At 39.8% G+C, this 27,470-nt stretch overlaps 1 protein-coding gene across 5 annotated transcripts in view; it reads left to right on the top strand.

Moving 5' to 3' along the window:
• The window catches only part of ncanb (neurocan b), a 193,345-nt gene that overhangs the window by 113,830 nt on the left and 52,045 nt on the right, over positions 1 to 27,470 (top strand). For all 5 annotated transcript variants that reach the window (XR_015717167.1, XR_015717165.1, XR_015717166.1 and 2 more), the window contains one exon: positions 25,284 to 25,397. Coding sequence is in view for 1 of the 5 variants with exons in the window: in XM_087835674.1 (XP_087691800.1) it covers positions 25,284 to 25,397 (114 nt within the window). In the remaining 4 variants the exon portion in view is untranslated. The remainder of the gene's footprint in view (positions 1 to 25,283; positions 25,398 to 27,470) is intronic.

Raw genomic sequence — 27,470 nt, forward strand, 5'->3', positions numbered from 1 at the left:
ACAGTTTAAATGCAAAACTTGAAACCAGATGCATATGATAGTCCACAAATCATCCAGTTTCTATAAAAGAATTAGGTAGTAGTGAGAATTTGTGTAAGTCATGGACATACATGACATGCACACACAGTTTCCTAGTTTTAGTGATATCCTTTCATTTTATCATCAAGTATTAAGTACTTTATGAGATCTTTTAAAGTGCGAGCGCTACAAATGTTTTACATTAATGGTACAGCTTCTATGAATATCCACAGACACATGTAGCAGTTGTTCATAGTGACAAATGCTCTGGTGCTTTTGGAGGGTTTTGCCCATGTGACACAATGTGTTCATTGCCATCCATTCTGTTAAAAGGTCTATTAAGTATTCACTGCACTGCAAACTAATATATTTATGCCCATTTCAATCTAACTGGAGAGGGAAAAGCAGCCTTATGCATATAAATTCATACAGCAAAATCAAGTACATGTTTAGTTTTATGTCATACTATTTTTTTGTCCATGTATGTTCACAGTGTCATGTTGTGGAAGTTTTCCATTTAAATAAAGCCTGCAGGTGAGCGGTAGATAACATTCTTTAATCAAAACACACAAAGAACAGAAAACCAAGCTTGTGGAGATCCTACATGACCGCGGGGCAGACGGTCAGCAGAGTCTCACTGAGCCTAGCATGGCTCTCAGTTAAATACCTTCTCCAGGAACAAAAGGCAGTACACAGCTGTTTCACACCTTAAGGTTCACACTCCCTTGCTACCTCCCAGAGTCCTCGAAGAGACAAAAGATTCTTCCTGTGAAGTTGTCTGCTTCCCCCAACTTCCGTACTAGACCCCCACCATTTGTCTTATAGTATGAGTGTCAGACATGTTAAAATCCAGTGGCACCAAGGCATCATACAATAAAATAATGTGATTAATACATAAATAAAAGAAATTCCTATACAATCACTCGGTTTTTTGTAGTTTTGTGTGGTATCTTTCCTGTACTCCTATGTTTTGTAAAAGGAATGCTCCCACATTCATAGGAAGAAACACCACCATTACATTTTAGTTAGAGTGATTTCGTTTGTTCATGACCTTGAAAATGGCAGCAGCCATACACTTCATTCTTCAGTCCTTCCTGCCTGTATCGCACATTCTGGCAAATCCAGCAGGTTTATTTGATTCAGTTGTTGTGTTAAATTTAAATCAACATGGATGAGAAGTCAGAGTTCAGGACCCTGTGGCTTCTAATCAAATGTACTCTGCAGTCTGTATACAGTATATTAAAAAAACTCCTGCCATGCAACACCAACAGGGTTATAATGGTGCAACATTTGTAGCTCTTTTGATTTAGAATCTGCAACCAGAGCAATAAATCACAAATTTAATAGATTCCTCCAAGATTAGGACCGTTGTTTGTCTTTATTTATAGTATAAAAACAAAATCCAACTCTTTCTGACAGAAGCAGCTTTTTCTGTTTTGTTCAAATGTGGCTTGTCGAGAAGGAAATGCATTAATCTATCTCCATCTATCTCTAAAGACTAGCCAACAAATCACAGTGATTCTAGGCAGACCACGAATTATGCAAATTATTTCAGGTCAACTGCTATTTGCTTTGCCAGAAGATCTCAATCACTCCATCAGTCCGTCAATCAGGACAAAAAAGGGAGCAGGCAGGTAAGCAATTTCAGGCTGTAAATCCATCCATCCATCCATCCATCTTCATCCGCTTTATCCGGGGCCGGGTCGCGGGGGCAGCAGCCTAAGCAAAGAGGCCCAGACCTCCCTCTCCCCAGCCACCTCCTCCAGCTCATCCGGGGGAACACCAAGGCGTTCCCAGGCCAGCCGAGAGATATAATCTCTCCAGCGTGTCCTGGGTCTGCCCCGGGGCCTCCTCACGGTGGGACATGCCTGGAACACCTCACCCAGGAGGCGCCCAGGGGGCATCCTTACCAGATGCCCAAACCACCTCAGCTGGCTCCTTTCGATGTGGAGCAGCAGCGGCTCTACTCTGAGCCCCTCCCGGCAATTTCAGGCTGTAAATCACTCATATGCATCTAGATTAACAACAACACACTGTTATTACTGGCAACACATAGAAGTCTGAGAGAAAATCAAAGCTAAAAGCTAGTAAATGAACTGTGATTTTTGCATTTCATATTCAGCGTGTGTTATAGGGTGAAGAAGGTAAATGGTGGTGTTAAAAGTGGGAAATTACTCTGGTCATCCTATTCTCACTTCCTGTGTTTCAACCCCTGTCTCACCTCATCTCTGTCCATCTCTCTCATGGCCTGGTGTAGATTCCCCTCCTCCATTTGTCATTTGCATGATGAATTGGAGGAGATAATAGTACCTGTGCTGCTTCATAAAGTTCAACAGTTTGGTCGAATTGACATGGTCACAGTTGCCTTGTAAGGACAAGCTTCCATTCTCATAAAGGGCAACTAATGATCTGAGTAACTGCTACACAAATACTGATCATCGAAACTGACGACTATAATTGCCACATACAGTAATAGAATATTGGTAAATAAGATTCATACACTGTGTATTAAAATACATGTATTGTTTGTTTGTTGAGTTGTCACATTATCACAGGAGTGATACGGGGCAGGGTTGTTCCACTTGACTGTAAAACATATTGTATGATTTATTGTTTGCTAGATGCCGGCTGAATAAAAAGGCTTATGCTAACATAAGCCAGTAAAGGCTGTATATTTTAATTCATCTACTGAAGAAACTTAACTCCCAGGGTGTTCAGGCAAAATAGTTCTTTGGTTGCAACTTTTTATTAATTCTGGGAGGACAACATCAAGTGGGTTTTAGGTAGCAGGGTCTTTGATTTTACCGGTTAGATGTACAATTGGAGTCAAAGCTTTATATATATTTATTATGGGCATTAATGTCATGGTAAGTCTGGGCTTTTAATGATTTCTTTAAACTGTTCTTTTTCCAGGGTAAAATTATATTACAGCATACATCTTTAATGAAAAAATTAAAAAATTAGAAATGCACAAGTTTGAATTTATTTTGGATTTTCTCTAATCCAGACAGGGTCAAAAGAATGCATACACTCCCACTAATATTTGGTTAGCAAGTTGCACCTCAGCCAGCCACCTCACCTTTTGATAGTCATCAACACGCGTCTGGTATAGTTCTGAATGGATTCTGAATTCCCTACTGAATTAGTAGGGTTCATTTAAATTGGTTACCTTACGAGGACCAAGCTCTTAAGCATACTCCACAAAGTTTCAGTAGGGTTGAGGTTGGGGGTGTAGGAAGGCCATTCCAGGAGCTTAACGTTAGGCCGCGTTATGCAATCCAAAACCATTTGCAATGTGCATGTGCTCATCATCCTGTTGGAACACCCAACTGTGTCCAAGTTTCAACCATCCAGCTGTTGATTTCATCAAGTGTCTGGTTAAGTCTTCCCTTGCTAAGGGACATTTATCATTAATGTCCATAGATTCAGTCTGATGTAAACTTCTAACTACAACTTTATGTATTTATTGATTGCTGTTTATTTGTATTTATTGGGCAATGGTGGTTTGTTAATGTGGATGGAGATTTTAAATAATTTAGGAAAGGGTTTTATGTAAGAAGTCTCTTTGAATCTGCTTATAGTACACATCCAGTAGTATTTAAGCAGAGGCCCACTTAGTGTGTCAGTTGTTGTCATTGATGGGATTGACTTGTGTTGTTTTTTAACTAGTGTTGGGATCTGTCTGTGGAGAGTGCTAGCCAGAATTGTTTCTTATGGTGTCTGGTGGAACAAATAAATGTGTTTCATGTTTCAAAACTCCTCTTGGACTTGTGATTTCCTCTTTCTGCCTCTTGGGTCACTTCACCAATTTCACATGCCTCATAAACTCGTCTTATTTCTTATCCTTAATCAGCCTTGCTCATTTCTTCTCAGCTTTCCAAAGATTTCTCAAGTAAATCAGTCAAAAACAACAAGTCTAATAGGCATAAACATCTATCCAGTTCCTTTTCAATTTAACGGAGCACATTTGCTCAGACTTACAGGTGGTTTAAAGAACTCCCTGGTCAATTTCAGCAAAATAAATTGAAAAGCGACATCTTTTGCAGTATGTTTGCACATAGCAGAGTCCTCAGGTTGGTTTTCTGCTTGACAGGAAGCACTATTTTTTAATTTGCACCTTACCACACACTCTGCTCTTCCAACTTTCCCAATCATGGTGATTAGATCGGAGTTATTTCCCCCAGTTCCTTCCTCTCTCCCTTGCTTGCTCTTTACCGTTTATCAAATATGTTTTTTCTTTTTCTTCCATTTTTCACTTTGACCGCATCTCCATGTCTTCACCTCATTTGCCGCTCTTTCACGCTCCATCTCCTTATTTTCTTTCCTAGTTGGCATTTCCTGCATTTTTCTTCTCCTTCTGCCGTTCTTTTGCACCCATTTCTTCCCTCTCTTCTGCTCAGACCATCATTTTTCCTTCACCCTTCCTCCCTTCCTTGACCCCTCCAGAACATCGCTCTTTGGCAAAGCCTGCAGTGTAGGGCTGCATTGAAATCGCGCTGCAGTGCAGAGATTGGGGGTGAACACAAACCCTCCACCCCACACTACCACCTCCATTTCTCCCAAATAACACATTTCATTTCCTGCCACACTTCCTCACTCTCTCGCAACCCCGAACCTCTCCCCCCACTTCTCTCTCTGTGGCTCCATGCCTTTTTTTTCTCCCTCTCTTGCTCAGTATTTTTCTGTCAAAGGCCAATACAATTATTCATACCGAAATGTCTCTGTACTCATGCATAAAATGAAACTTATTCAAGCTCACACGCTCACTCACCTGCATACTCGAATTGCCAAATATGCTCACAAGGGCGTGTGCAAAATGTATTCTCCTTTTTATGTCCATTTTATCCTCCACACAGATCTGACCTCCCCCTCACACACACCTGTTTGTACCTGTCTTATGTTAAACTAATATGTACTCAAGACTATAAGAAGAGCTAATGCACAACTCTTGTTTAAAGAGGGCATCAGAAATGCCTCCACTGGTTGATGTATTAACTAATTCATCCTCTCGGGCCAACTCCTTTCACATCAGCTCATATGATTGAGCCTGAAAGATTCATGAGGTTGAGGCTATTAATATCAGCGGCCCATACCCACTTCACCAAAGGTCCATACATCTAAGCGGTGAGGTCAAAGACGATTGTGAAAGCGGGAAGCACAGACTGTAGCTGAACATGGTGGATGTTCTATGGCGGATACACACAGGCTGTTCAGATATTTGTCAGCAGATTCTCTCAAGATTAACAAAGTGTGAAGCTAAAGTTGGTATTCTTAGAGCTAGAGGTGATTTATGCAGTAAAGCAAAGAGTTATAATCAGAAGTGTAAAAAAGTAAGAAAGAAATGTGCAGATCGATAGATCCTAGGTGAGTTGTTAGGTTACATATAGGAAGATAGATGGAAGGAGCAGGAGCTGCCCTGCTGCTCCCCTCAGGACATCTCATTCATTCCATCATTAATGATGCAATGGATTTATGTGTTTGGCTCCAAATCCTTCTAGTTCTAGAGGTTAGGCCCATATGTTATAGAGTTTCTAGTGCTTTTTCTTTGCTTCTATTTTTCCTGCAATAGTAGGACAATCACCACCAGGTAGGAAAAAGTGATATTAAGAAAAGGTCATTCATATACCACCAACAACTCTGACAAACTCAACTATGGGAAAATACAGTCCTGGTCTTTAATGATCCTGGATTTTTTTTTTAATCAGACGTTTTTTAACTCAAACACGATGCTTTTAAGAGCAATCTTTGCTGACAAATATGGGGTGGTGATGCATTTTGTGGTTAAAATAAGACTTTTTTGGTGAATTCTTTTGGTTTGAAGGTGGAATAACAACAAATGACTCAGCATTGTGACTCAAAATGAACAATCCATGAGCTACCATGTGATGGCAAGTGTGCGAATGGCGAGAGAACGTCTCTTTTGGTGTGATTGATGACCGGCAGTTTTTCACAGTTTGTCAGCAGCTGACGAGTTCTTAAATGGCTATGATTGGCTGGCTCAGCCAGTACCCCATGCCTCATTAATTCCTTCACATCGCCGGATTCCTCAATCAGCATTATGATTGGCTGTACCCCCGCTGCCACTGACATGCATACTCTTACCCCAAGAATGCCAAAAAAAGCCTGTAGTGCTGATTGACACTGCTGCGCCTGCAGCTGACTCAGTTGGTGGTGCATCCATTAGACACATTCAAAAAAACGCCACAAAAAAAAAACATTAATAAAATAAAACCCAAGCATCTGCAGAGGGGTACTGGAGTGTAGGCAAACTCTGTTCACAGAAGATATGAGATAGGTGATGGCATAATTTCTCAGTTTTCAATCACCATGGACACTCCCTCCTCTCAAACCTCCTCAGGACAATGAGAAACAAAGGACACACTGGCTGCAGAGTTGAATAAGAATGAGCTACAGGGCTCATAATGTGCGTGCGTCCATGTGTGAATACATGTGAGTGCAGCACGCCGTATCTCTTTGGTGTGAACACATCTGCAGATTAATGAGCTCCTGGCCAAGTTGCCAGGATTCACCTCTCTCTTTTTATCTCTTTTTCACTCTCTCACCAGCTCACACACACACACTCACCACCACCTTGAGTTGACTCATCTTTTCTGCCACTCTTTGTAATTCACTTGTCAGCTGGAGTGCCGAATGTGCACAGAAATCGAATGAATATGCATGTATGTGGCTGATATGCGTTTGATTTGGCTCAGTGAGTATGTGTGCGTTGTGTTGGATGGAAAGAGGAAATGGTTCTGTATACATTGGGTGACAGCTGTGGGAGGAAGTGAAGCATATAAAGGCTGGCCACGTAGAAAGCGGGACAAATTGATTTCCCATGAAGACCGCAAACTGGGTTTTACACGGGAGGGTCTTATCGGTGTTCCAGAAACACTCACACAATGACACTCAAGTACAGACACCACAAGCACCTGCAGTCTGAGACTCAAACTTATGTCAGCTGTAAATATGAATTAAATACTTCTTCAACACAGTGCGCTCATGCAAGAAAATAAAAACATATGGCATGGTTTAGACAGGAACTGTATAAATAAGATGGATTTAGCCAGTATGACATCATCGACTGGTTTCGACTTCACAGTTTGAAGCTGTTATCATTTAGCTGTCACCGCGTTGGCATGTTGGCTCTATGCAGACAGTCATTACCACATTTGAATGAAAGTGATTTCATTAATTAAAGAAATTAATTTGTTGGTGGAGCCAACAAATGTAGCAATGCACCTAAAAAGACAAATATGTAGTAGTTAACAGGCTTAGGACATTTTTACACATGTAGTCTGAACAATGCCCACTTCTGTGCTGTTAATTCACTTACCATTAGTATCCATGGATACAGACTTTGTACTATGTGCTAGAATGTAAAGACCATTTAATGTCTGATTCATGCATCTGCATTCGCCACCTGGTAATGACTAGATTAGTTTTGGAGCTGCATGTGTAAGAACAAATATAAGTATAAACACTTTGCATATATTTGACATTTTTAATGAGGAATAAAATGCAAGAAACACTGTACTAAAATGTATGAGCAAATGCATTACTGTACACCTTGTGGTGGCTCAACAGTGTAAAGGATTTTTTTTTTTGTTATATCTCCATAGCAGCTACCCAGAGAGGGGGAAAATAACCAAAGAGATGAATGAGGCAGAGTGAGATGGAGCAAGAAAGCATGAAAGAGAAAGAGACAGAGCAAAGATGACTGAGGGGATAAAGTCCTTCACTAGGCTCGTGTCTGAATGACTGTCAGATCTGCACTGGCTGAAAAATAGTAAATAATTCCTTCTTAGTGTTTACCAGAGGGCAGTTTTTTTGATTTTCATTCACTTTCCTTACCAGAAATAGATTTAAGAATTCAACATCAGAGCTCTCACCACTCCGGAAAACATCCTTATATAATGTTACTGTCAGTGATTAATTGATTCTGACAGGACAAAGGGAAAAATAGATAATTTTAGTCTACTATTTCCTCTTTAACTATGTCAGAAATAACGACGGGAGGCAAAGAATAGCCTGTCACTCACCCCTCTAGGGAACTGCTCTACTTAAAGTTATTGTATTTTTTAAGTGTGCGCACTCATAGAGGTAAGGACCAGAAGACAAGGAGGCAAGGAAGGATGGAAAAGCGTGCAAGGAAGGAAGCACAAAAATTAAAAAAATATAACAAAGTATGCACGAAAAGGAGGAACACAGATTGAAGATGGAGGACTGGAAAAAGCTTCGAGGAAGCAAGTGGAGAAAAGTGATATCACGAGCAATCCATTGTAAGATTTAGACGTGCGGCTCCTTTAAGCTGTGATGAGACGTGTTAACGATAACACCTGGCACCCTGGGTGTTACGGGCAGACAGAGCTGTCAGAGAACAGACCTTACACCACACAGCCTTGAGGGACACCACCACTGCTAACACCAGGAACCCTAAAGGGACACCTGTAAACCTTGCAGACTCAAAGGAAATCAGCCCGGTAAGAGCCACAGGGTGAACGAGGATAAACTTGCCATTAAAAGATCTCCAGAGGGAGAGAGAGAAAATAGAAGGTGAAGAGACTCGGAAGTGACTAATATAAGAGTAGTAGCGAAGACAACGAGGGAGGAGAAATAGAAAGGATCTGTTCTGCATGTTCTGTCACTTTACAGTCCTGAATAACTCCAGTTTCCTTCTTTCGACTTCTGTGGCGAGACAAAAATAGCGCGAGGCTGTAAGATACTGGTGGCATTGTGGCAGCTTGCTTGGCTTCTCCTGTCCCTGGCTTCCATTTCTTGGCCATTGGCCCCCTCCCACACAAAATATAAACAGACCCTGAAGATAAAGCCAGTGAATACACACAAACACACACACACAGCACTGGGGAGCGGAGTCAGACTGTCAGAAGTGAAGGCTAGCAGAGCGATTTGAGATGTTGTGACACTTTAGCTCATTACATTTTCCCAGGCTGTTATGAATGTTGCAACAGTGCTGTCAACCAAAGCGAAGACCTGTCTGAAACATACTGTGGGCACACACATTCACAGACACGCCACTGACGCAGCCTGCGCATTGCCACATCCACATTGCAGGCCTTGAATTAAGATGAATCTTTTGCTGTTTTTATTCTCAACGTTGCATATTTTTTGGGGGGGGGAAATGTCTACAAGGAGGGCTTTAGGCTCACTTTGCTCGCTTTCCTTTGACGCACAAGAAATCTGGTAACCCCTGACGAGCCGGATCCCTGCCTGCATGAAGCTCTTAGTACATCATCTGGGCTCCCACATGATGTACTGGTGAAGTAATGTAATCCCATTCAAAAGGGGTGAAATACTTTTCTCTATTTCTAACCAGAAATGCACAGTAAAAGAGATTGTGTTATCGTCAGACTGTGGATCCTCTGATCAGCTGATCACGCCCGAGCACGCTCTCTTGAGAGCAGCACAGAGCCTTGGGCAGTACCAGAGCTGCTGTGTAGTCTCCTCTTGTCCCTGCTGATCCTGATCCGTTTGTAATTCAGTGCACCTAAAGACAGCTTAAGGCCCAGGACTCTACTGTGTACTGGTGGTACACACACACATGCACACACAAAATTCGTATCTCACATACATTCATACACGTCCATGAGCTAAACACATTTTTACACTGATTGCAGCTATTTTGTCTCCTGTCTGTCTATATTTCACTGGCCTCCAGGAGACCTACGAGTACTGACCGTCGAATTTGTTTTTGTGTTTTTCCCTTAAGTCAACATGCCGCAACCAAAAATTTTAGCTGTGATATATGACATATGGCAGGTATTATTATTATTATTATTATATTTATGTCTGCCTCACTCTTAAAGGTGCAACCTAAGAACATGGATAGATATTTCTCGACTGTATAAATAGACAATGTCACACTAGCAACTGTTTTTATTTTTGAGGCTTGAGGTTGCTGTTCCCTCAACATAGTCAGCTGAATGGTTAATGTGGCTGTACTGAATTCAGCCCATGGTGAAATTGGCTTACACTATTAATGTAAGCTACATTTGCAAGAGAAAAACCACTAGGCAGAATTTTGTGACACTTGGTGTAGCGGTGGTTCACAGGCAACAGAAATTGTTACGTTTTGGTGCAGACTGGGACGACTTTGAAATGTTGGAAATAAGGAATTTGCACTTGCATCAGCAGTGGCAGTGACAGTGGTGGAGGACCTTGCTCTCAGATTGACCCTTTCGTGTTAGCATGGCATACAAGTTAAATTTGTTGTATTTAAGGTTGTCTGATAAATATCAGTGAATTAGTGTTATTGCTATTTTTGGCTGCTGAAGACACTTCTATGTTCACCAGTTTGTTAACAATTTTGTCTGTTTCTGTTGGACAATGTAGAGGACTGGTGATCTAAAAAAAAAAAAATCACAATCCCGTGTTGAAGTTTTTTTTGGTAAATTAATTCAAAAAGGATAATTTTATTCTCCTTCACCACAAATTACTGCTCCATAAGGTGTGACATAGAGAGGAGCAGCTTGCAGCAGGCTGAGATGTTACTGAAGCCTAGCAGTGTTGGTCAAGTTACTTGAAAAAAGTATTTAGTTACTAATATTACTAATTAGTAATAAATCTCCATATTCCAGCATATAAGACAAAATAATGTTTTGTGTTTACACTCACTCTTTTAAATAGATGCAAGTAAAAACAAAAAGCAAAAAATAAATAAAATAGTGCTGTCAGCGTTATTCTCGTTAAAATGACGCTAACCGCATCCGCCATAACCGCATTAACGCGGCAAATCTCCTTTAGCAATCTAATGCGGATTGCCCCATGCGTGGGGCTGCACAGCGCTAACACGTTAACGAGCTAACCATGCTAACATGTTGATGTCATGCAGCTCCACGCACGGGGCCATCCACATTAACTAACAGAGATTTGCCGTGTTGATGCGATTATGGCGTTAACGTCATTTTAACAACATTAACGTTGGTAGCACTAAAATAAAATCCAAAATTGAGCGGCACTAAGTCCTGTCACTCTTAAATCTATTGTCACCTGTTTAGCAGGGCTTGCTAGGTGCTTGCTCAGATTTGAAGTTCAACTTTTTGCTGTAGAAAGACGTTTTCTTCCCACGCAGAGTGTACAGAGGACGCTAATGTTTTTGTCACTTTTTACGGAATAAAACTTAAAGTAATGTAAGTACGTCCAAGGTTTAAGCGCTGCATGGTCGTACTCTCCCCCATACTCCATATTATCCATTGTTGATCTACACAGGTCTGCTGCTGCCACGAGTGTCGCACGGGCTTACGTCATTGTCACAACAGTTTAATAACGCAGTAACGCAGCATGCTTACAGGAAAGTAACAGTAATCTAATTACTTTTTTGCAATAGTAATCCTTTACATTACTCATTACTTGAAAAAAGTAATCGGATTACAAGCTGCTCATCTCTGAAGCCCAGATGGCTTTGATAGCAGCCTTCACATTCTCTATTTTTGTGTTAAGTGTTTCTCATCTTCCTCTTGATAATACAGTCATGTTGACTGGTCAGTCAAGCGCAGTAATAACATGGTCAGTAAATCATTTGATAGTAGTTTTGGCACTGTGCTTCTGGAAAAAGAAATGGTCTCCATTTGTCTGCAGAGGGATGTAAGTGCTCTAAAGTCAGTCTCCTAGTAGACAACTGCAGTTTGAATTTGGTAAAACACAGCGTACCAAACAACACCAACACCAGATGGCACAACAAATCATCACCGAGTGCAGAAACTTCATACTGGAGAACAAACACCTTAGATTTTGTGCCTCTCCACTCGTCCTTTCACTTGGAACTTCCAAATGAAATGAAAAACTTCTGAAAAGAGAATTTTGGAAGTCCAATTCTTTTCCTCTTTAGCACAAGTAAGACACTTGTGTTGTTTCTGTTTCAGGAGTGGTTTGATATGAGAAATGTGACAGTGATTTTTGTGTGTCATAGTTCTTCATGCGCTGACACCAGCCTCAGTGCACTCTTTGTGATTCTCTCCCAAGGTTTTGAATCAACGTTTCTTGACAGTTCTCTGTAGGCTCTGTTCAGCCCTGTGGCTTGTGCACCTTTTCCCACCACACTTTTCCCTTCCAGTCATTTTTACGCAAACATGCTCGAGTACAACACTCTGTGAACAGTCAGTCCTTTCAACAGTGACCTTATCCTGTCAGTGATATGCACAACAGTCAAATCAGCAATTTTCCCCACGATTGTTGTGTGCATTTCACTTTACATGAAATCAATACAGAATATATGAACGTTTACATTTTTTTGTGAAATTAGGAAAAAAAAATCAAACAAAATGTAACATTACGCATTAGAACAGTGGACGTATCTGAGCTGACTTGTGATGCTGGAAATTATGTTATGATGATTTATGATTTGCGAGTTGAAACTGGATTAAATGATGAAAGCAGCATGCAAAAAATTAATAAAAGAACCAAAATAGTTAGCTGAATGACACTGAAACCTTTTCTGTTCAGTGAAACTGCAGAGCCGGGTGATAGTTCTCTTATATTCACATATAAAAAGGAAGACGTCTTTTTATCCATTTTTAAATATAAAAATGGTAATTAGTGCTGCCAAAAATGCAAGAGAAAAGGGCTCTTGCTCAAAACAAAAGTGGGAGAATAGAGATCCATTTAGGCATCTTGGCACTAACACATACTGAAACACAAGTACATCGGGGCTCCGGCTGCAGCTGCACACAAAACCATATAATTGTTTTCTCCTACACACTCATACACAGCCGTTAAACGCACATTCACAAAAACATAACAAAATTCATTTTATGCTCATTAATGTCGCTGTACACACCCACACACACACACAGCACTCACCTACATTATGGTTATTGACACAAAGCAACATGGTCCATTGTGTGCTGTTTGGACGAGCGGGCGCTCAATAGAAAGGTATCCTTCTTTGTAGAAGGGCATGGAAATGTCAATGCCCCTCAGCAAGCTAAAGGAAGCCAGTCTCCTAGGGTCTTTTAATATGAAAGACGACAAACACACAAAAAAAACCTTTTAGCAAAAAGCACTTTTTGTCATAAACATTTCAATGTCGAAGCCTCCATTTTGCAGGATCGCATGTCAGTTTATTTTTGGATAATGTCAGTTGTCGTTCTTAGGCAATTAGAAGAATGGGTTTGTGTATAGGTGTCTGAAGGAGATAGCGTCATTGGGAGTGTGTCGTGGTTAACGTCCATTAATGTGTATTTTTCTGCATGTTACCCTCCCTCTGTGGTAATAATACTGTCCTTTCATCCCAGCCACATTGTCGGGTTTAGAAGTCCTCGGATGGCATTTAGTGGTTCAAAGGTTCTCTGTGTAATTGATCAGACTGCTACTTGATCTGTACAGCTGGCATTTAGTCCACACAGAAAAATGTGCTTTTCCAGCTCTGTTAGGATAAACTTGCTTTCAAATGTCAGCGCCTGCCACCGACAGAAGTTTGACATGGATGAATTGTATACAGAGCATAATGAGATTTCAGTTTCTCACCTTCCATCGCTTCCTTTTGTGAGCATACAGGTATTTACATAATGAGTCAACACAATTATAATAGATGTGCCATACTGCAAATATACGCTCACTAATGGCTTTATTTTGTTATCTGAATGTTTCAAATTTTCTCTGTTGCTTTATTCTTTGTTTGCTTCTTCTTTTTTTTATCGTTTAACAAAGCTCTTTTTGGAAGGGTAATTATTTTTGACCAAAGCAGTTACACCATTTTGCTAAAACGGCACTGTTTCTTTGTCAGAATTTTCCCTTAAATGTTAAATAGGTTTAAAAAGAAGTCAGCTGCAGCACTAAATTTCACAGCTCCAACTGCTCTTTCAAACAGTCATTATGTTGACAGGTAAATGGCTGCAATCTTGACCCTCTCAATAGGTGTTTATAGTGGTTTTGGGTAATCAGAATGGGCACCCAGCAGCTTTACTCCCTTCTCACTCCTCTCAAGCTACAAAGCAAACCCCAGATGCAGGATCATTAAAATCATTTCTGAGTGAAATTTTTAGAAGTTGATCAGAGGGAATCGTTACTATTTTTATATCAAAGCCCACGAAAAGTTTTTAAAAAAGTCTTAAATGCTTTTCTTTTTGACGTTTGCTATCATTTGATGTGGTAGGTGAATATTTATGAGTGTCTGAAATAGGGATCAGGACATTTGCAAAAAAAAAAAATCAGACCATGCAATCAAAAAAGATGACCAAAAAGGACATAGTCACCCTTCAGTTAATTTTAATGAGATGGGACAGATAAGAATATACACATTTCAAGCACTATCTTTCATCTGTGGAATGAAAAGGGCTTCCTCTGTGCAAGCAAATGAGTAAGTAACATCATGTTCCTTGCAACTAGAACGTTCTGAGAAATGGACCTGTAACTGAATTTTCAAATGTTTCTTTTTTTTAAAAATTCATGAAAAAAGAGGAAATATATGTAGACAAAATAATTTGGAATATTCAAAGAACAAAAATGGGGCTAATTTCATGCAATAAATATAAGACCTAGTATTTATTTCCAAATTGGTTTTATATCTTCAAACAATCTTTAAACACAAAGTCCTGTACCAGGAAGCAGGATTTGGGGTTATTCAGGTAACTTCACAACACAGGTGGATTACTTCTTACTGTGGTGCATTGCCACACTAATGATTTACCTAAGTTGCTCCAGAGAAGGTTATGTTCCAAATTGGAGATCAACAGGTTAAAAAACAAAATCACCTCTTTCTGACCTATCAATTCTCCAGAAGTATAAAGTTTTCAACATCATTTCAAGGCTTCGTCTTTCGCTGATGGGCCTCAGCAAATATTGATGTTTAGATATAGCTCTATTCCTGTAAAGAATTTAACAACTGCATTGATGTATGTATAAAATATGACACCTAATTGTTCTTGCTGACCTTATAAAATGCATATACACTAAGCCTATGTTTGAACTAATGTATTATTTAAACAGAACCATTAAAAACCACTGGACCTGCAGCTGGAAGAATTAATATTAAAACTGTTTTTTTGGATATGAATTTAATGAAGTGCATGATTATAATCTGTCAGTAATGATAATCAAAGCTGTGATATTGATAAGTCTGATAATTTGCACGTTTACTGTTATTGTCTTTGTCATGTGTGTTCAGTCTGATCTTATAAGTTATGTAACAGAGCCTATCCTCATTATAATTCAATTATAAAAACAGATTTTATTTAATGTCTTTTCTCGTGTTAGACTAAAGAGTTTAATAGAAGGATAGTTCCAGTCGTATAACCGTGGTATATATTTTATAGCATAGTTACTAGACCGCTAAAATAATATACTATGTTTTAATGCATAGTCCTTTGCTGAAATATTGATTTCTTTCTCAAAGCCTTTATTGCCCCCTAAGTGGACTGTCTCTTTGCTGTACTCTTCCTATTTTATCCCGATTCATAGCCATTAAATAATGATTGTTTTTCAAGTCTTGTTTATATTAAAAAAGAAAAAGAGCTTTATACGTTTTATTTGGCCTCAGTATTCAGAAACACGCAGGCCGGGGCAAGTGTTAAGAGTGTAACTCTCTCTGCTTGAAAGTAGAAAAAGACCCTCTGGAAGCACAAGCATGTCAGATAGGTCGACCGGGTGATGGAGTTGAACTTTAGCGTCACAATGCTCTGGATGAGTAAGCAGCTAATAGGAATTTAATCTGATCTATTGAACTGAGAGATAATCCAGAAAGGGAAATGGGGGAAAGGCTGGACCACGTTATTCTCCCACCCGTTTTCTGTTGACTCCCACTCTTATTCTCTCTCTGTATCTCTCTGTTTCTTTCTCTGTCCCTTTTCAATTATTCATACTATGGTTTTGACACATGCCTGCAGTAAGCCTCCAGATATTCTGTCAAGTGACACCACCCCCAGTTTGTCTGGCTGCTCTCTCACTATCCTCCCTCATATTCCTCTCTCTATTTCCCCTTCCTCCATCCTCATAACTCACCAGCTCTCCTCAGCTACACACAGGAAGATGAGGATAAACAACAAGTGGAGGTCAAATTTTCATCTTGCAATCAGAAACGGCTCCGTTCAAATTACGTAGTTAAACCTTAATTTGATATTTTTCATCACAGTAACTTATCAAGTTTTTGCATTCGTTTGCTTCCTCTCGATTCAATTTAAAATACTGGCTCAAATAAAAGCTAGCGGGGTCACGAGTTTGTAAGCGACACACAGAAATTACCACAGTGGCTGGCACCTGTTTATTCCTCCATCCATTTCTCTGCCAGTAGATAAGTGGAGCACTGCTCTCCTCAACTCCCTGGAGACTGTACTAGTGCCCAGGCCTGATTTGGTTGTGCTGGGGAATGAGCCAGAGAGTGTGGACACACATACAAATTCTCAAATCCAGTCTCCCACACACACTGCCACCTGCTTAAGTTGGATGGTCCTCTCATTAAGTCAGCCGGGCGGACATCGAGTGGATAGGCCCTACCGCACTTTGGCTCTCATCACACTGTTTAAGGAGAGGAACAGTGTTTTCATGGCTATATAGAGCACAATGGTAATATTATATTTTTTCAGCAGCTATAGATTTAGCATCAAAAGTTAACCTGAATGTTTGACCTTTACTGTGCTGAATGATGTATATAGTTTGGACTGCTGCAGGTACAAGGTTTAGCATTGTTTTGTGACAAGACAAGCAGCTTGGAAACCAGTGATGGGCAAGTAGGCAACTCCCACAAGTATACAGTGCAAACCTAGCCTCCAGCTCTCATTCACTGTGAATGGACTAGGAGGTAAAGGGCAGCCACTGCACATTCATACAGCCCTTCTTTTGAATAAGTAGGAAGATAAAGTAACACCTACTCAATATGGTTTAAAAAATTAACTATGTAATTAAACTTTTATACCAATGAAAATGTAGTTAGCAAACCATTTTAGTTGGACTTATTCTTTGGGTTTTTACTGAAGTCCTGTGATACCCACACAGTTATTATTATACTTTTAAGGAGCACATTAACATTTTTACAAATGACCCCTCATTTTTTAATGACTAATAGGTGTATGTGGGATATTTTACTCTTACTCGGGGTACAAGGTGATAGCAAATGCATTTTAGGTGTGTTTTTTTTTCTTTATGCTTTTAATGTAGTGTTTCTCAAATGCCTGATTTCCCAAAATGTTTGATTGATAACTGTTTTATTTAAATAAAGGCTGTGTAAAGTCTTACTTGGTTATTTTCCCTATAGATATATATATATTACTTTAATTTCACTTCATATTTGTCAATTCGTTTTTCATGCCTCCAGTGGCTCTGCACTTGAGAAACACTCGCTTAATCCAAAGTGACAGCGAATTTGAGTGAAGCCTACATCTATACCTGCTCTATTAGGTCTTCAGCTCCTACTCCAAAGCTCTGTGTCATCAAGGTCACAGAAGTCTGAGAAAAATCTAGTCAAAAGACTAGTGTGCTTTTCCCCAAGGTTTTTAAATTGGTTACAAGAAGATGAAATTACCTCTTCAGAAACTACACAGGTTGTTAACTCATGTTTATAGTGGAATTTTGTAATTTTTTTTTACAGTGCTTCAAATATTACCTCGGCATTACCCGAGTTAAGCTCATATTCACGGGCAGACAGGTTGGTCAAAGTATGAAGCTACAGAGGAGGATTTACTTATCCTTTTTTAGTCATCATTCACAAGTGTTTTTACAAAAGAGCTAGGGCTGCATTAAAGACTAGATACTCAGGTATGAAGTAAGAAATATATGTATGTTTTTAAGTACTTTCTTCCATATTTTTAGACCAAAATTAATTCATGTGTGTGCACTTTTCGCTACTGTGAAAAAGGAAAAGGAAACCCATTTCCTACATAATTTTTTGCTTCTTTTATTTGGTCTGACTGAGATCCACTCTTGGTAATTGTACAGCGATGGTCCACTGCTAATACAGGATATGCTCTCTCTCTCTCTCTCTCTGCCTTTGTGTGTGTGTGTGGGTGTGTGTGTGTCCCTCAAAAAAGAAAAGAGGTTAATCAGAATACTGCCATATCCATAAATCCCATTAGAAATGCAGAGACACTTGCACTTTCAATTTAATTCCCTAAAAGTGTAGCTTTTTAATTAATACTTGACTCTTTCTGGTCAATAGGTGCATATATTTTTGTGAACATGTCATCAGAGGAAACCGTATCTACAGTGGTGGTTTTATAAAAACAATAAAACAATTAAACAGGGTGATGCAGAAAAATACCTATATTGAATGACTTGTACCAGTGGATTACAAACACTTTCTTATTATGTTTCTTTCCTTGAACATCAAGTTTGTCTGCTTATTTAGTTAGACACTTTGCTAGGTGCACCCATTCAGCTGCTTGTTAACTTGAATCTCTAATCAGCCAATCATTTGACAGCAACTCAGTGTTTAAAGTGCATTAATCTGAAGTTCAAACTGAACATCAGAGTGTGGAAGAAAGGTGATTTGAGTGACTTTGAACATGGCATGCTTTGTTGGTGCCATATGGACTATTGTGAGCATTTCAGAGGCTGGTATTCCACTGGGATGCATTGTCTGAAAACTGGACACATCAAAGGTGAAGTTAGTATGTGAAGAGATCTGTGAAAAGATCATCAGTGGATTAAATATCAGGATATTATATGCATATTTCATAGATGATTATCCAAAGTCAAGGATATTGTCAGTATCTGTGACAAATACACAGATACCAATTCACTGCCTAGATAGTACCATAGTTTAGTGCTTTTATTTCAGTGATGTTAGCCATCTCTATAGTTTATCATTTGCAGAGAAAATATGTAGTGAGTAGCAGTTCTCTGGTTGAAAATGGCTTGTTGGTGACAGAGGTCAGAGGAAAATGGCCAGATTGTTTGTAGCTGGCCTCAGCACCATAAATCAACACTTGAAGCAGATGGACTGCAGAAGCAGAAGACCACACTGCGTACCACTCAGATGCGACCAGAACCTGAGGATATAATTCAGCTCACCAAAACTGGACAACAGAAAATTGAGAAAAAAAATTGCCTGGTCTTATGATCTTTGTTGCAACATTTAAGTTTTATGGTTTAGAATTTGGTGTAGGCGACATGAAAACACAGATCCATCCTGCTGTGCATCGACAGTTCAGGCTGGTGGTGTAATGATGTGGCATATCCTACCTGAATATAGTTGCTGGCAGTCCATCCCATTATGACCAGTGTACTCATTTTCCCGCATTTCCAACAGGAAAACTAGAGGTGGGGAGCAATGAAGTTCAAGTACTTTACTTGAGTATTTATTTTTCTGAGAACTTTTCATTGTACTCCCTACATTTTTAAAGAAATACCTGTACTTTGTACTCTTTACATTTTCAAAACAGGCTTGTTACTTTAGGTTAATTTATGTCTTTTATACCCAATTGGCCGGAGGGAGTGCAGGTGCTAGCCGTATGTTGTGTACGTGCTACTTCAGCATCTAGCTAGCACTACTGAGGAGGACAAAGCATGAAGCGAGTGCCATTTTTTAAGTGTAAAAGTGTAATTTCAAATTCAACGTTTATATCAGCTGAACAAACATCAGAAAACACACAAACTGTTTGTGTGGAGTTTGTCGCGCAGTTTGCTGCTAGCTAAAGGTCCAGCTGCTGGATTCACAGGGAGAGAAGAGAATGAGAGCTAACGTCGCTCTGAGATGGAGAAAGATGTAGGAAGACAGACAGAGAGGAAGAAGAGTGGTGAGATTTAAAGGTAAAGACTGCTCACTGATAAACTGCAGATTTAAAGCTTACATGTCATTTTAATCACATATTGAATTTGTGTATTTATAGATTGTGAAACGTCCTGCTAAACAAAGAAAGCTATACTAGTTGTGTGTTATTCAAATGTTTGAATGAAAATTCTGGGTAGTTATGTGAAGGATAAACAGGTTAGTTTGCAGTACTGTGGTGAATTCACAATAAAGTGCTCTGTTGGACTGGCGAACAGTGGTTGCATTAAATGCAGCAGATATGAATTTGTATTTAAGATGATGATGCTTAGATTCATTCACTGAATTCCAACTTCATACCAACTGTATAGGTCTAGTATAAAGATAGTATAAAGGGTATAGTGTGAGTGTAGGGGATGGACATTGGACTTTGATACTAGCTTTGAAACATCTGATGACAACTTGTTGGATGAATCCACAAAGAGCAGAAGGTTAGCTGATCACAGCCAGTACACTACAAAAACCTCCTGAGGCTCACATAAGAAACTGTGAGATGTTATTCTTTTCCGTGCACTGAGCCACTAAACAGATATTAGTATTCCCCACCTGCTGAATCCCACTGTAACCTTTGACTAGACTAATTTTATTGTTTAGGTGTCTGCGTTTGCCACCTCTGAGGATAACACACCATGTCACCAAGCTCAGTATATCTCAGACTTTTTTCTTGTCCATGATTGCTAGTTCACTCTACTGAAATGAGCTCCACAGTCAGCATTTTGTTGAATTCATGCCAAAAGAATTAAGGCAGTTCTGAAGGCAAAATGGGGACCAACCAGGTACTGGCAAGATGTACCTAATAAATCGTCCAGTGAGTGTATATACGGTAAAAGCATTTTGTCCTTAAATTTCTTCAGATTTCTGTGAACCTGACAACATGAAGCTATTAATATCCACTGTGCTCTTGGCTCTCAACTGAGAAAAATATCTGTCGTCTACTGTGGCCCCACTAATAGCTCATGTTCAGAGCTGTACTTTATTGACCCTGTTGCTCCTAAAATCCAAGGGGTGCCTTGAGTCTTCGGCTTAGCTCTCTTCTGCAGTGCTTAATGAGACCAGATGCTGGCTCATATTAGGGTTCTTTTTTTTTCTTTGAACAGCTGTACTGGCAACCTGCTCATCTATTGGTTCATGTGGCTGTGGAAGGAGAGGCATTTTCTGGAGTTTCTGAGAGATCAGTTCAAATTAGCATTTTTTTGTGCAAATACATTTTATGTTTGCATTCAGCTGCACTGAAGATACTTAAACTCACGTTTTTCAATTAAACAGTTTTCAGTTCTGTGTAACCATATTTAGCCTTAAACATGTTTCAGTGTTTATGATACCAGTCTCCAGCTGGTAAAGTCAGACTAGGTATCAAAATATTCAATGCTGCTTTAGAGATCATATGTGTAAAATGGCCTATATTTCATCCACACACACATTCATACACTGGTGATGGCAAGCTACATTGTAGCCACAGCCACCCAGGGGCGCACTGACAGAGGCAAGGCTGCCGGACACTGGCGCCACCGGGCCCTCTGACCACCACCAGTAGGCAACGGGTGAAGTGTCTTGCCCAAGGACACAATGACCGAGACTGTCCAAGCCGGGGCTCGAACCGGCAACCTTCCGATTACAAGGCGAACTCCCAACTCTTGAGCCACAATCGCCCCTACTATATCTTATAGGTTAACTTTTAACTGTCTCACTCTTTTCTCTTGATCTCTCATTTAGATACAAGCTAAATTTCACCTGCCAATCTTGGTAGCGTATTACTAACCTTTTGTCACAGTTCTGGGTCCGTTGGACCCAGTATTTTGAGTTTATTATGTTTTGGTTTAATTTTGCATCATGGATTGTTTCTTGTTCTCTTGTTGTGGTTGTGATGATTATTATTAGAGTTTCATGTTTCTGTTATCCATGTTTTAGGAATTGTGGTTTCATGTATAGTTCAGTTCCATGTGTCATTTTCTGTCTCTCTGTGTTGAGTCCGTGTCTCTGAGTTGTGATTCATGTTTCCTGTTTTTATTGTGAAAGTCTTTGTCTTATGTTAGTTTGTCTTAAGCTGTGTGCAGCTTGGTTCCCCCCATCTCGTTAGCCCTGATCTCTCCCAGCTGTGTCTCCCTCCTGTTGCCCATTCCCTCATTACTACCCTGTGTATTTAAGCCCTGTGTTTTCCCGTGCTCGGTGTCGCGTCGTACCCTCAGATCCCGCCTGTGTGGTCCAGTTAGTGTTTTCATGTTTGGTTTCTGTTTTGTTGGTGCCAGCAATGAAGCTGTGGTTTTCAGTTATATTTCCGTCTCAGAGTCCTGCACTTGGATCCACATCTCCACTTGCCCGCACACAGAGCCCTGACACGTTTACTTTTGGGTATTATATTGTAGTGATGAAGGAAAAGGCACAGAGATACTGCTGTAACATTTCTTTCATTTTGCCTGTATTTTCTCTTATGATACAGCAAATGGTTTGCCTTTTGAATTTCTGTTTCACTGAAATATCTTGATGCATGCTCAATCATCCAGGTAATGAAATCCAGGAAAGCTTATTCTGTTCATCTGGATGTAGCGTTGGAAGAAACGTTTGTCACTCATCCAGGTGACTTAAATGAGTGATCCAGTGTTGAATGTGTTCATCGAGATGAACAGAATCAACTTTCTGAGTGTTACACTGAGAGTTGGCCCTGTCTACTTTATGACTGATTTCACTATCTTGCCGTTCACAATGGCTGAGGCCTTGTACGTATTGCTATCTCATACAGCGAAAGCAAAGAGAGAGCTGCTGACTTTTTGTTTGTCTGTTTAACTCACATTTACAATAATGTGCAGAAGTCTTGAATCACCCCTCATTTATTAATATTTTGGCTTCTAAGGAGACAGCGTTAATTTTTTAAATGTGGTTTCGAACAATAGTTCTCTGGGCTTTTCCAAGCGGGACTTTGGTCACTTTTTCACTCATCTTCAGTCCAGTCCTTCACTTTGGTCCAGGGGCAAACAAATGCCAGCGAGAACACACTTTTACAGACATACTGTTAAATTGTAAGATAATTCCCAAAGAGCTAATAGCTTAAAAATTTACCATATCTCAGTACACTGTGCAGTGTGTTCTTAAAAAATCAGAGGAAACTGGACACTTGGAAACTGGAGGACAAAAAAGAAAAAAGATGCGGCAAGCCTAAAAAAAAGAAAAATCTGCAACAGATAAACAGTATTTGAAAGCCCCCAAAAAATCCAATTGAGACCTGACACGGGCCGAAGATATAAATCTGGTGCTTTAGTTGATCGCGCTAGTGTTCAATGAAGCCTCATCAGAAATGGTCTCAGTGGAAGGGTGGCTGTCAAGAAGCCATTCTTCAGATTTTGATCCACCATGAATTCAACAGCTTTATTTTTAGCAGCCATCCAAAACACACTGCCAATGCAGTAAAAGCAAGCCAGATATAAATAAACTTCTTTTTTTTAGTAGAGGACTATACAGTAATATTGTATCATTATACTTTGAGGCTTTCATTGTAGTATCTTATTGTATATCATCATTTCTCTGAAGCATATGTGGCTGTGGGTACTTGCTGTTAATTTGAACTTTATTGATTTCACATTAAGTTATTTGACAGCTAATAACCTTGAACCTTGAACATAGGTTGCATTGCTAGTCCAGTACTTCACATACCATTCGGGTTATTAGTATCGATCCGCCCTATCCTGTTTAGCAGTTTATAAAGCATTTAACAGTCCTGCTGCAGTCTCCAGCTGTTTAGTGTTGCACTTTCTAAAGATTGTGAGAGTCATAAAAGACAGATTCAAACCAAAAACGGCGAAGATGAGCGATGATAGTATAGTTTGATTACTGGCACAGTAAAATCAATTGTATAACAACTAACTCTGATAACTCTTTGCAATACTTCACCAGGAATCGATCGGAATAGGTTTTCGCTTTCCCATATGTGGAACTACAATCCAGTGACACTGGTGTGTTTGTTTGTTTGTTTTAAAAGATCAAACCTCCAATTTGAATGCAATTTAAGCAAAAGAGCTGAGCCAAGACAACTCTGTTGACATCACTGTGACATCAGTTTTTTTTATTCCAGTGAAATTTGCCCTCATATGCACTTATAATAAGCTTTTACATATCAAACTTCTTCCTGAGCAAAAGTTCCTGAGCATTTAGGATACAAAAATAAACGATGTGCTGCTTTAAAGCCAAAGAATGATAAAGCCTTTCCATTCACTGCCCCTTAAAATTTGGACCAGCCACCCACTTATAATGTCAGATTATCTGTGCCAGACCTAAAGCTCATTTTAATGGTGTGGGAAGTGTTTACTCTCTGCGTATCTCTGCTTTGTTATTTTGCTTCTTCGTGTACTTTCTTTTTCCACCCCGTCGTGACTCAGACAGACAGACGCAGTTATACACGGATTTCCAGTGATACACGGATTTCCAGTGATACACTAAACCGAGCATCTCATTCCGGTTCCTCTGGCTGGGTCTCTACCTCCTGCATCAAATTCAGCTTTTGATACCAGCCAGCCCAAAGCGGGGCACCAGCAATGAAGCTGTCATGCTGTTTTATCCAAACAGACTCTTCCGCCCCAAACAGAGTCTGCCTGCAAAGCCGCTGTAATCCAACCCTGAAACTTGCCAACTTCCCAGACTCACAGAATCGTATCACCTCTCCGAATGGCTTTCTCCACCCAGCCTTGTTTTCATCACCTCTCCTTCCTAACTCTGCTCCTCTCCATGTTTGTCAGTATTTCTTTATCCTCTCATCTTCCCTCAGTCTTCTGTCTTTCCGCTGCCTCCCTCCTCTCCCTTCACCTTTCCTCCCCTCCTGTGACCTCTTGCCAAAGCTCCAGGGATTCACTCAGTTGTTGTGATGGCAGTGGACTGTGGGATACCAGCTGCAGTTTTAATGATTTTGCCCCCAGGCACAGATCAGCCAGAGAAATACAGCTACCATTTTTCAACAGAATGGGAACTCTCACCCGGGCAACGCCTCTGTGAAATATGTGTGAATTTGGATATGCGTGTGCACAAACATCTAAACTTGTTTTAATATCACATCTAAGCGATGGCTTCGGCATTTTGTTTCAGGTCACTTTGAGAAATTTTAAATTGCATTATTATACGTGTTTTCATAGCTGCTAGCGAGATAACTTTTGAGTGGGAGCAGTGTTGTTGCTGAAGCTGGAAGTTCATTTTAAGTGTTTTTCTCCGTTTTCCTCCATGCTGCTTTGTCTCTCTCCATAGCTTCCACCGTACTCTCCCTCTCGCTTTTGGCTCAAGTTTGACAGCAGAACTGTGGCACGTCCTGCAAACACATTGCAATTAGCATCATGCGCTTCAGTGCATCCCAAACCGCTCGCTGATGAAGTTCAATCAATTCGCTTTAATTATAACTTTCTCAGAAACAGCTCTAATCTCTGCAAAAGTTTGATCTCTCAGGGTTTTTTTTTTTCTCAATAACAAGTTGTGGCAGGTAGTTTAGAAAAGTAGCCATTTGGAAAGTGCTGTTTATACGTCTATGTTTCTGTCTAATCTCACTCACCTCCTCATGTTCTCTCTCTCCCTGCAGACATTGATGACTGCCAGTCGAATCCATGTCAGAACGGAGGAACCTGCATCGATGAGATCAACTCTTTTGTGTGTCTTTGTCTGCCCAGTTATGGTGGCGCTACTTGCGAAAAAGGTAAAGTGGCAAATGGGACTGCTTCCCCTTTTACTCATTAGTTCATTTTAGTAAACGCTGCATGTGTGGAGCAGTGGCAGAGATTGGAGAAGGAAAGACTTAGTCTGTATATTTTTAAAATTAAATGCACTTTTGGGATAATATGTCTGATGTCTTTCAGACATGGTGCAGCCTGATCATTCCGGTACTGCCTGTACTTCAGGCAAAGAATTTTAAACTTAATTCTGCCTTTAACAGGGATGAAATACATTCCCTCTTTCTAATTTCTATTAGTTCTTAGCTTTCCTTAATTTTTGGATCAACCGGAAACTTTAAAAGGGGCTTCTGGGACAACCTGATTATACAAAATTACAGTAGTAAAAATGATAAAGGGAGTTTTTCAGCATTATTTCAAGACAGCATATTCCTAATGTTAGTAATATTGTGCTGTTGAAAGGATGAGGATAATGCAAAATAAATACAGAAGAAAAACAGGGCTGTGCAGGACCAAAAGGAAGAGATGATGAAGGTGGAGAAGCAAGGTAACAAGCGAGGATAATAAAAAAAGAAGACTGGGTATTCCTCTGTGTATATGCAAAAGAGAATAAGAAGATGGTTTAAGACCAGTATGCGGAGACAAAGGTAGATTTAGGAAGATGGAGTTAATGAGTTATGTGTCAGTGAAGACAGAGGAGATAGAGGAAATGGAGAGAAGGAGGGGGTGAATGTGGACAAAGAAGTAGAGGAGGGGGAGACAGGGAAGCCCTGTGGCATAATGTATTGGGTTTATAGAGAACACCTGCGTCCAGCTGGTTTTGTTTCTCATTATGGGAATTCCCATGTGAGAAAAGGGGCATTTCATGGAAACGTGGCCTACATGTCACTGCAGAACACCACTGAGGGGTACTTACAGCTACTGTTTGCATTAGGGTTTGCTTTGAACAGATTTTTACCCAGATTCAATGACACACATATTATTGGATATTTTTTTAATGTAAGAACCGTACAATCAATGCAGTCTAAAGAAAAGAAGGTCACATAACGCTGACAGTTGAGACTGAAGATAAAAATGAAGATAAAAATGGAGAAGAAATGTGTACGGCCCTCACCATGTCTCAGGTTAAAAACAAATTACAGTTATTGCATAAGTACCTTTGTAGTCTCTCAGGCAGATGCTTGTCTAAATAAACAAATGCTGATTTTCTTAGAAATCATTAGAAAGACATCCCAATTAACTTTCCTGAGAATCATGATAAATTTCAGGGTTTCTTAAGCATCAAAATAACCTAGTATTAGTTGTCTCTGTATACTCGATACAGTGCAACCAGGGATTTCTCATAGATAAATTGGCTCATTTGTGATGATGTAATAACTTGGGATGTCAAGTATTGGCAAAGAAAACACATTTGAGATATTGAGGGGGGCAATAACTGCGAAAAGCAAACTGTGAATCTCCTAAAATATGAGCCTTAAGATAGCACAATTAAATTTAAAGAGTGAAAACCAATGAAGACAGCTGAGCTGACAAGTTTTAGGTAGAGGGACAGTTAGAAATTTGTGCTTAATTAAATGCAGCCAAGCTAAATTCCTGCCCATTCAGGTTGACCTTTGACCTCATCTCAGAAGAAGAGTTGTGTCTCTGAAGATGTGTCTTTTCTTTTAATGCAAGTTTGGCTTCTGGTCTCTTTTGCTTTTTACTACTCTTTTCTGATCTGGGACTTTGAGGGAACAACAATCGATGCTGCGCAAAGAGTGGGAAGAGAATGAAGCACAATGGACATTTTAAATGTTGAAAACTTTAGTTTTGGTTTTGGCAGGTTGCAAAAAGAAAAGTAATGACATGTAAGCAGAACAAGAACACAAAGCTCCAAATTAGCTCTGCTCTTTGACGGCGTGCAGGTTCGTTTCCACAGCAGTTTGACATTCTAGTCCTCACTGACACATATTGACTACTGTATACTGACTTATACTGTAACATTTCTGCTCACGAATTAGCTCTTTTCTTTTCTTATGTAGGTGCTTTTCTGTACATCAAAAGTAAGACTTAAAGTGTACGCTGGTGTTTATCTATTAAACTCTTAGTCCCTTTTCTTT

The sequence above is a fragment of the Neolamprologus brichardi genome, chromosome 23, assembly GCF_056152115.1.
Source record: "Neolamprologus brichardi isolate AB-2024 chromosome 23, ASM5615211v1, whole genome shotgun sequence".
NCBI classification, from domain to species: Eukaryota; Metazoa; Chordata; class Actinopteri; order Cichliformes; family Cichlidae; genus Neolamprologus; species Neolamprologus brichardi.